The following is a 10,669-nucleotide window of genomic DNA, read 5'->3' as shown; positions in this document are numbered from 1 at the left end:
CCAGCACTCGGGAGGCAGAGGCAGGCGGATCTCTGTGAGTTCGAGACCAGCCTGGTCTACAAGAGCTAGTTCCAGGATAGGCTCCAAAGCCACAGAGAAACCCTGTCTCAAAAAATCAAAAAACCAAAAAAAAAAAAAAATTTTTTTGAAGTTATAACAAATGTTTGCTGTAGAGTTCTGTTGCTGTACAGATTTTATCTGATTATAAAAGTATTTCTATTTATCATGAAAGCTGAAACTAAGGCTGGGTGTGTGCCTCCATGGTAGTGTATGCATAAAGCTGTGAGGTGTCCCCAGAATTTGGTGGTGAGGTCTGTTCATGAGGCTAGGAAAATAAAAGGAAGAAACTATTTCATGTATGTACCTCTTTTGTAGGTTCTTGTGAGACTATTTCCTTCCTCCACATGTTTTGCCATATAGCCAGCATTTGTTTTTGTTTTTTATTATATTTGTTTCCATATTGTCCTGTGGAAAGAATTTTAGTTTTATCTTTTACGTTAGTGTAGTGATTAAGTAAATTGGAGTTTGTTTGTTTTGTTTTGTTTTGTTTTTTCTTTTTAATGGATCTTTACATTCAAAATCCAGTTTCATCTTTGAATGCAGTCTCACCTTTTCCCATCTATGTTACTTTTGGCATTTTCCATATCTTTATGTTTTAGTTTTCTCATCCTTGCTATGGCTATAATAATAGCCATAATAATAGTTCTTTTCAGGAATTAATAGTCGTTAGTTGAATTAGTACGTGTTCACAGTACTTCAAATGGTAGCTACACGTACACGTACTAGATGATTATTAGAAATTTTTAATTTCATTTTACCAAACTGAATGTAACTGTGTATACTTTCACTCACTGATATCATTTCAGCTGTTTAATAAAACTTGACCTTCTACTACTGATTTTCCATGGCTTTTTAAAAAAAAACTGAAGGGAATTATAAAAGGGTACTGAAAAATTAGGAATATCTTCTTAGAAGGTAAATGTGAATATGCCCTGGTTCAAGTAGAAAATTAAGGGTAGCTTGTTATTTTCCTATATTCATGAGTTAGCTTTAAAATGAAAATTATTTACTTAAAATAGCCTTTGAACAGATCTGATTAAGTAGGGGAAATGATGAATAAAAAGAAACCTAGGATTTATATGCTCCCAAAAATGACAACTGTATTATTATTTCTTGCAGAACATTAATTCCCATTTTACATCAGAAGGCAAAGAGGGGCACTCCACACCAAGCTAAACAGGCTGTGCATTGCATCCATGCCATCTTCTCAAATAAGGAAGTCCAGCTTGCACAGATATTTGAGGTATACCTACTACGTAGAATGTGTTGCCATTGGTTTGTCTCAGTCTCTGTCATTTGGTCAGGCTGGAGCCTGGTCTATAAACCTGTTTGCGTCTGTCCTGATATTACAGTGTGAGCACCTCAGCGCTTGTCTACACAGCACTCTATTCCAGCTGTCAATCTAGGCTCATTTCCACTCTGGCTTATACACACAGACTGTTGACAGTCTTGCTTAAGTTTCTACAACCATACCTGACGGTAATCCCTTGTCGGTCTATGTAGATGATCCTTGGGCAGACAGACTCTGCTTCAGGAAAGGCACCCCTATTATTATGGATTGGAGATGATACGACTTCATGAACCTTTACTTTCTCAACATAAAAATCCACCAGCATAGCAAATTAGACACAAAGAATTGGAAAATAATGCAGATTTGGTAAAAGACTGATGTCCTAATTCTTACTTCTTTTATTTGGACTTTATTTTTGCCCTTTATCTTTGTTTCGTATTTTTCAATTTTATTATTGTCTTAATTACTCTTATATTCTACTGTGTTGAGACACCATGACCAAAGCAACTTGCAAAAGAAATCATTTAATTGGGAATTTGTTTGCAGTTTCAGAGGTTTAGTCCATCACCATCATGGTGGGGAACATGGCAGCTTTCAGACAAACATGGGCTTAAAGAAGTAGCTATATACATCTTATTTGTAAGTTACAGGCAGAGAAATGGAGATAGAGGCTTTTGAAATGTCAAAGTCTACCAACAAGGCCACATCCCTAATCTTTCCCAAAATATTTCAGTAACTGGGGACCAAACATTCAAACATAAGAGTCTGTAGAGGCCATTCTCTCTTGAACTGCAATTAATAAACTGGTAAAATAACCAAATACCTAGAATTCTTAAAATTAATTATGATCATATCACTTAAATCAGGAAAACAGATTGACTTGTACATGGTAAAACGACTGTAGAACATCTAAATGCTTAAAACCAATTGGTGACTTCTCTCTCTTACTTTCATAGCCACTCAGCAGGAGTCTGAATGCTGATGTACCAGAACAACTTATCACTCCATTGGTTTCACTTGGCCACATTTCCATGTTAGCACCAGATCAGTTTGCTTCCCCAATGAAATCTGTTGTGGCAAACTTCATTGTTAAAGATCTTCTGATGAATGACAGGGTAAGTTTCTAATTTATTTATTCAGTTTAGAGTCATGAGTTTAAAGCTGTCTATATCACAGAAACATTTACTTATGAATATCTGTGGGGTGAGTGTGAGTGTGTGCATTAAGCCTAGGTTCATGTTTTACATGTTAGATTTGAGGTGACTGATGTGCTTTCTAGGATCTAACCCTTATTGTGTACTAGTTTTAAAATTACCTATTAATATAACCTTACCCTATTAATATAACTGTCACTTTAAAATTATAGTTTCTTTTTTTTTCTCCCCATTTTGTTTTTCAAGAGAGTGTTTCTCTTTATAGCTCTGGCTGTTCTGGAACTCCCTCTACAGACCAGTTTGGCCCAGAAATCTTGCCTGCTTCTACCTCCTGAATGCTGGGGTGAAAGGCGTTGTGCCACGACCCCTGCCATTCATTTTTATTTTATGTGTTGAGTGTTTTGCCTGCATGTATGTCTCTGCACCATATGCAATGTTCCACTTTTCTTGGCCAGGAAAAGTGAAGGGATCCTCTAGAACTAGAGATAGAGATATCATGTGGAAATAGCATATATCTGGAAACAGCACCTTGGTTGTCTACAAGAGCAGCAATTGTTCTTAATCACCGACCATCTCTCCAGCCCCCATAATGTATTTTTAAAGGAATCTAACAGCACAGAATTAGGGAAGGTTCAAGTACAAGGCACATTTAGGCATGTCATTCTTTTTAGTGTAACATTAAGCACTCTAAACTACTTTTTATTAACATAATTCATATTTCCACCCTCGATGTTGTTTAGTTTCTTCCTCTCTTTATCCATCTCCTGCGCTAGTTTTCTATTTTGCTTTTCAAGACGTGGTCTCACTGTGTAGCCCCCGCTGGCCTGAAATTGTGTATGGAGGTCAGGCTGGCCTTAACTCATAGACATGATCCACCTGCTTCTGACTCCCAAGTGCAGGAATTAAATCTCATATTCAGCCTTTTTGTTTGTTTATCTTTTTAAAAAGAGGAGTGGCTCTACTTGGCTGGTCTCGAATTCACCGTGCAAATCAATCTGGCCTCAAGCTGACAGAAATCTGCCTTACTTTTCCTCCTGAGTGCTAAATTAAAGGCATGTATCACCACCCACAAACTTTTTAAAAAAGTTTTTATTACATGTTTTTAATTAGGTGAGGGCTGTACCACAGTGCATATGTGAGCTTGTGAAGATCAGAGGGCATGTGATGGAAGTCAGCTCTCTCCTTCCATCATTTGGGTCCTGAAGATTGAGTTCAAGTTGTCAGGCTTGGCAGCGTCCTGAGCCTTTTCTCCCTGAGCTGTTGCGCTGGCAATCATCATAGGTTTATTATTTATCCTCCCAAATAGAAACACCCTGATGCTTATTGAGCACGGTACTCAAATTCCCCTGCATAACTCTTCAGAATCTCTATATGCTAACTCTATGAATTTAGTCTAGGTGTCTTAATGTCTATACTTGTCCTTTTATAACCTAGATTGTTTTACTTGGCATGTTTTCTAGATTCATTTTGTTATGGAATTGATCAAAATTTCATGTATTTTTTGTCCTGCTGAAAATACTCCTTTGTGTTGTCTGCATTTTGTTTATTAATTAACAATTTGGAATTGTTTTTCACCTTTTGACATTGTAATTAATGCTAATATGTACAATCAGAATATTTTCTGATCTTTTGGGTAAGTAACTAAAAGTAAAATTTCTGAGTCGTGATTATTTGCTATTGAACATTTTTAGATATCACCAGACATGTTACCATAGTGTCTGTTCATTTTTAATATTTTCACCAACCTATTCTGAAGGTTCCAGTTTCTTTACCTCCTTTTTGAATGGCTGTTTTGATTTTTGAAAGAATAAATATTAAATAATTTTTTATTAAGGGTGTGTTTATTTTATAGTATTTAGAATGGTTTCTGCATGTTTACTTAGCATCTGTGTGTTTTTTTGGAGAGCTGTCTACTCAGGTTCTTTAGTACTTTCAGTTGTTTTGTGAAGGGGCTAAATTGGTATTTTGAAGATAGGGGCTCATGTAGCCTGGGTTGAGCCCAAATTCTCTGTGTAACAAAGGCTGAGCTCTAGCTTTGCCTCCCTCCCAAGTTCTGGGATTACGGGCATTCACCACTGCACCAGCAAGGTTTATTTATAATTCCCCTTCTTTTGATAAGTGCAGGGTAACAAAGATTTCTTCCTATGTTGTGTACTGAGTTTATAGTTTGTTTTAGCCTAGTATGCTTTTCTTTTAGGTGGTGTTTATAGTTGGTAGGACAGTTTAGCTTCAGGCTTCATTTGTCAGTACCCAGGTTTCTTAGCACCATTTCTTTAAAAAATTGTTCTTTTTCTCACAACTTTGTATGTGTGCCTTTGTTAAGAATGAATTGACCCTTATAATAAAAGTGTTTTTAATAAAAAAGGTTTTTTTCCTCATTATTCCATTGCTTTGCATCTGTATTCTTACACCACGATCTTGATTACTATAGGTTTATAGTGTGTTTGAAATTGGAAAGTATGACTCTGCTCATTTTGTTCTCCATTTCTAAGTTCTTTTATCTATATATTTTCACGTGTATATTACTCCACATGAAAAAAACAATTTCTTCAATTGTCTATAGTCAACAGGTGAGAAGAATGGAAAATTGTGGTCTCCAGATGAGGAAGTTTCTCCTGAAGTACTAGCAAAGGTAAATTTGGATAGATCTTAATGATCTTTATGTTGAATAAAGGAATGCTTGTGGGTATCTCGGGCTTTCTGTAGTGAGCTGCTTTATTTTTTACTTAGTAACTGTGGGATGGGGCAGTGTGTGTGCATGTGCACATGAGTGCGGGTCTCCTGAAGCTAGAGTGACAAGTGCTCGTAAGTCACCCTATTGGTGCTGAGAAACCCTATGTGCTCTATTTGTAAATTCATTGTAAATTAATACTTCTCTAAAGAATTGTAGTTGCCATTGATTTTTTTTTTTTAAAGGGTTTGAGTTGGTGCTGGGTCAGTGTTCTAACACTGAGTACAGCCCTATACTTTTCATTATGTGTGAGCCTATATTATTTTGTTTTTTTATTTTTATTTTTTTATTATTTTATACTTGTGTATTTTGGTCAGATGGCCAGTAAAGTATACAAAATAATATTTACTTCTTTAACTAGCTTTTCATATATGGGAGAAATAGTCTTTTAGTAAATAAGACTACAAATAATTATGTAAACACCTTTTTAGTCAAGATGTTTAAGATGAACCAAACCTGATTTAGTCAACAGTTTTTGATACTACAGTGATACAAAAGCCTCTAAATAATTATTTTTAATCAACATAGGTTTAGTGACTTTTTTTAAGTTTTTAAAGATTTTTAGCTGATACTGTACTTTTTATGGAGATTCTTAGCGTATGTCATTTCTTTGTATTGGGAATGTTCACAGTCCTCTCTACTAGCTACCTTTGAAATGTCCAGTTAATCATTGTTAGCCCTAATTATCCACTTATGGTTATATTTGAAGTTATTTGATGCACATGCTTTTAATCCCAGACCTCAGGAGGCAGAAACAGGCGGAGCTCTTTGAGTTCTAGGATAGCCTGGTCTGTATAGTTCCAGGGCAGCAGAGGTTTGTAGAGAGATGCTTAAATAAACAAATAAAAATTTATTTTGGTTTTTTGAGATGGGGTTTGTCTGTATATCCTTGACTGTCCTGGGACTTGTTCTGTAGACTAGGCTGGTCTTTGACTCCTGGCTGCTGGGATTAAAGGTGTGCCACAAAAATTACTAATTCTTTCCAAGTACATTGCTGTACCAGTTAGCACCACTGTAGTAGTGTGAACCATTTGTCTCCTCTGTTGGAGATGCAGCATGTACAGCTCTGGGAAAAGTGCATCTTCAGGTTGGACAGTGATGTTCTTCCTCAGTGTTGCTCTCTCAGTATCTGCTAATCAGGATAAGTAGTGTCATTAATCAAATTTGTTGAAAATTATCTTCTCCTAATTGGAATTTTAAGTTGCTTTCTTTTTTTAGCATGTTAATATTTTATAGGTACAGGCAATTAAACTTCTGGTAAGGTGGCTGTTGGGTATGAAAAACAACCAGTCTAAATCTGCCAATTCAACTCTTCGGTTATTATCAGCGATGTTGGTTAGTGAGGGTGACCTGACAGAACAGAAGAGGATCAGGTGAGCTCTTCCTAGTTTCCTTGACCATAAAGTTGGGCAAGAGTTGTGTACTGTTCTTTTCCTGACTGATACTGTTAGCCTTGCACTATAAGCTTAGGAGTTATCTCTCTTGAATACATTGAAGAATGTTAGCCTTTTTCCATTTCCGAAAACTATGAGTGTCTTCTAATAGACTTATAATCATCTCAGTGTTAATAAACATTCATATTTGGTGACTGATCAGTTATTTGTTGAATTTCTGCTTTTTGTTTAAATTTTTTTTTTGCACCTAGCTCTCCCTACTCCAGTGCTAACAACAAAAACCACAGTCTTACAGGTGTTAGGCAAGCACTCTCCCACTGTACTCCCAATCTTTTTTTTGTTTTGTTTTTCGAGACAGGGTTTCTCTGTGGTTTTGGAGCCTGTCCTGGAACTAGCTCTTGTAGACCAGGCTGGCCTCAAACTCCCAGAGATCCACCTGCCTCTGCCTCCCAAGTGCTGGGATTAAAGGCGTGCGCCACTATCGCCCGGCTTTGTTTAAATTTTTTATGTAATTTTATTTTTGAGACTTTTTTTTTAATGGCTTTGGAACCTATCCTGGAATTCACTGTGTAGACCAAGCTGGCCCCAAACTCACAGATCTGCCTGTCTCTGCCTCCCAAGTGCTGGGATTAAAGGGAAGCCCCACCACCACACAGCTGAATTTCTACTCTTTGTAACACTATGAAAAGTGTAGCAAACACAGGTGACCCTGTAATGTGATTGAACAATTGGAATGGCTTAAAGATATTAAAATGGCTTTTAATAGTGGCTCAAGGGGGGGGGGGGGTAGAAGCTTTCCATTAAGTTCAAGGAATGTTTATAGATGCAAAAGGGGAGAAAATGGGTAAATTAATTTCGACCTTTCAGTATTGTGAAATTAGTGTCTCTTTTTTGTTTCTTACTTGAGAAAATTGTCAGGTTCCTTATTTCTTTCAAATACTTTATATCAAGGGCATCAACAAACATAACTCGTGATTTTTTACTTAAATTTACATGAGAGGACAGACACGGCTATTTTTTATTTCATGAATTCGGTATTTATTAAGTGCTGTTGTGTAAAACTGCACCGGTTCTGTTCTGCGCTCTACTCATTACGCGCTATGGTCACTAGGCTGAAAATTTAAAGACAGACACACACAGAGACAGACAGACAGATAGATGGGGCCACGGGGACATCCTTGATACAAGAAGCCCACTTTATTGTGCTCAGGGGCAGCTTATATAGGGCTCTGGCCACTCCCCAGCTCTCGGGATCTTTATCTACAGACCCATCAGAGCAACTACAGGCTGCTCAGAGCAGAGGAAAACAAATTGTTCACAAGAAATTCAGGGTCTCTCTGGTGGTCCACAGTCCCCAACACTGTTGGATACTAGGTATTGCTGTGTGTGTTTTTTTTAAGATAATGTTATTTCCTCCAAAAACTATATAATCTGCTCATGAAAGTGTTATATATGACAACTAGTTCGTTATATTATGTTTAATTCTTTGATAAATTGAAGCAATGTGCAAAAATAAAATAAAGCCCAACTTTCTCATGGCGAGTAAGCCAACAAAAGGAGCTAGTTTGGCAGTAATGAAAATTTTGGCATACCTTTACAGTATACTGAAATGCCTTGTAATGAGGTCTCTTAACTCAGTGATACATAGGCACAATCCTCACCGGAGCTAAATGTTAAATATTGCGAGTTGACCTAGAAAAAAAATGTTTAACTATTTGGAAATCTAAACTAAGTAACATGATATAAATTTAAGTAATACCCTTTTCTCCATCGAATTGAAAATAAATATTTTTGTGTAGTGGGAATTAAGAAAATGGATTCTGTACTTAATCTCCTCTGAGTTGGTACTATCCTTGTAGAACTCTGAAACTTTTTATATCTTTCCTTTTAAACATGTTAATACTGACACATCCACATTCATGAAACTTGATAAAATAACCATATATATATTTTACTTATAAACTGTGAGATTAATGTAGAGTCATAATTATGTGTATAAATATATGTGACAATAGTTTTAAAGTGATGATTGGCTTCTGTTTGGTTTGTTTAAATCAAGATTTCACAATTAATAGTGTAATTGACAAGGGATTCAGATTGTGATGAAATAGCTTTTCTTAGCATTCTAAGTAGTTTGTTTGGTAGAATAAGAAGACTTACTTTGTTCAATGAAAGTTTGAATGTAGACCATGGGTAGAAACCATAGTTAACTGGAGCCTTTCCTCTAGGTTGAGTCCATAGACACAAAGTCAGTGTCTTTACATACATATTAAGTTACCTACTATCTGTCTCACACTCAAGAAACAATCAGAATTTTATGTGATAATGATGTTTATAGAAATGTTTATTTTTTGTTTGTTTGTTTATAGTAAATCAGATATGTCTCGCTTGCGGTTAGCTGCTGGTAGCGCCATAATGAAGCTTGCTCAGGAACCTTGTTACCATGAAATTATTACACCAGAACAGTTCCAGCTTTGTGCACTTGTTATTAATGTAAGTGGAAAACTTCTTTCTTGACTTCAAAGTTGAATGCGTTTACTTTGCTTTGAGTACAGACTCCTTTGATATGTGAATATGCATAATAAGAGATTATTGCTATTGTTCCATACTAATCATCATTTAAAGTGCATCTGTATGTAAGCCAATTTTTACCCATCTTGTGTATCTTTGTTTTTGTCCTGATACAGGATGAGTGCTACCAAGTAAGGCAAATATTTGCCCAGAAGCTTCATAAAGCACTTGTGAAGTTACTGCTCCCTTTGGAGTATATGGCGATCTTTGCTTTGTGTGCCAAAGATCCTGTGAAGGAAAGAAGAGCACACGCACGCCAGTGTTTACTAAAGAACATCAGCATACGCAGGGAGTACATTAAACAGAACCCTATTGCTACCGGTATGTATATACTTGATAGTTGTCCTAGTTAGGGTTTCTGTTGCTGTTAGGAGACAACCATGACCATGGCAACTCTTACAAAGGAAAACATTTAATTGGGTAGCTTACATTTTCAGAGGTTTAGTCCATCATCATCATGGTGGGACATGGTGACATGCTAGCAGACATTTTGCTGGAAGGAGCTGCGAGAGGAGTAGAAGGTACATCTTGATCCTGCAGACAAGAGGAATTGGGACATTGGACATAGCTTGAGCATATATGAGGCTTCAAAGCCTACCCCCACAGTGACACATTTCCTCCAAGAAGGATTCACCTCTTAATAATATCACTTCCTATAAGATTATTAGGGCCAATTACATGCCAACAACCACAGTAGTTCACAGTGTACATCAGATAGAGCACTCACATTTCTTTGTAGTTTATCCTAAAATGGTTAACTTTATAGAATGTTGTCATTGTAGCTGTAGTATGTGTAGAAACTGAAATCTTGTATTGGAGTCATATTTAGCTTTAAATTGTTTGTGGTGGCAAGCACCTTTAATCCCAGAATTTCTGAGGGGCAGAGGCAGATGGACCAGCTTACTCTACAAAGCCAGATCTAGGACAGCCAGGGCTGTTACATAGAGAAGCACTGTCGAGGGAGTTGGGGGATAGTCCTGGGAACTATATTTTCTTATGCAGTCAGCAGTGTGGTTTAATTTGTTCATATTACTCAGATATTAAAGTATGTGCTTTTTTTCCCCTGACTGTTCCAGTCATCTGCTATATAATTTGTTTATTCTTTGGCTTTGATTTCTTACAGGATAAAAGTAAAAATACTATGGTGTCATCTGAACACACATTCCTTTCCGTTTGTAAATATCTGAGAAAAAAATAGAAGCAAACGGTTAGAATTCAAACAATGAAGGAATTTATAAAAGCTGTTTTCGTTAACCATGATTTTTTTCATTTTAGAGAAATTATTATCACTACTGCCTGAGTATGTGGTTCCATACATGATTCACCTGCTAGCCCATGATCCTGATTTTACAAGATCACAAGATGTTGATCAACTTCGTGATATAAAAGAGTAAGTTGTGTGTTTCAGAAATTCCATGGGAACATCATAAATTTTCTTTTTTTTATAATTTATTTAACTTTACTTTAT

The 10,669-nt window shown here is 36.4% G+C and overlaps 1 protein-coding gene across 1 annotated transcript in view; it reads left to right on the top strand.

Annotated features, from left to right (window-relative positions):
• Positions 1-10,669, top strand: part of Pds5a (PDS5 cohesin associated factor A) — a 110,898-nt gene that overhangs the window by 82,324 nt on the left and 17,905 nt on the right. Inside the window, exons 18-24 of the mRNA XM_005359391.3 lie at positions 1,180-1,303; positions 2,308-2,466; positions 5,069-5,137; positions 6,473-6,609; positions 9,000-9,123; positions 9,318-9,522; positions 10,477-10,591. Coding sequence (XP_005359448.1) covers positions 1,180-1,303; positions 2,308-2,466; positions 5,069-5,137; positions 6,473-6,609; positions 9,000-9,123; positions 9,318-9,522; positions 10,477-10,591 — 933 coding nt within the window. The remainder of the gene's footprint in view (positions 1-1,179; positions 1,304-2,307; positions 2,467-5,068; positions 5,138-6,472; positions 6,610-8,999; positions 9,124-9,317; positions 9,523-10,476; positions 10,592-10,669) is intronic.

The sequence above is a fragment of the Microtus ochrogaster genome, linkage group LG1 (assembly GCF_000317375.1).
Source record: "Microtus ochrogaster isolate Prairie Vole_2 linkage group LG1, MicOch1.0, whole genome shotgun sequence".
Taxonomy (NCBI): Eukaryota; Metazoa; Chordata; class Mammalia; order Rodentia; family Cricetidae; genus Microtus; species Microtus ochrogaster.
Note: the sequence above shows the minus strand (reverse complement) of the source record. Positions and strands in the feature narration are given on the sequence as shown.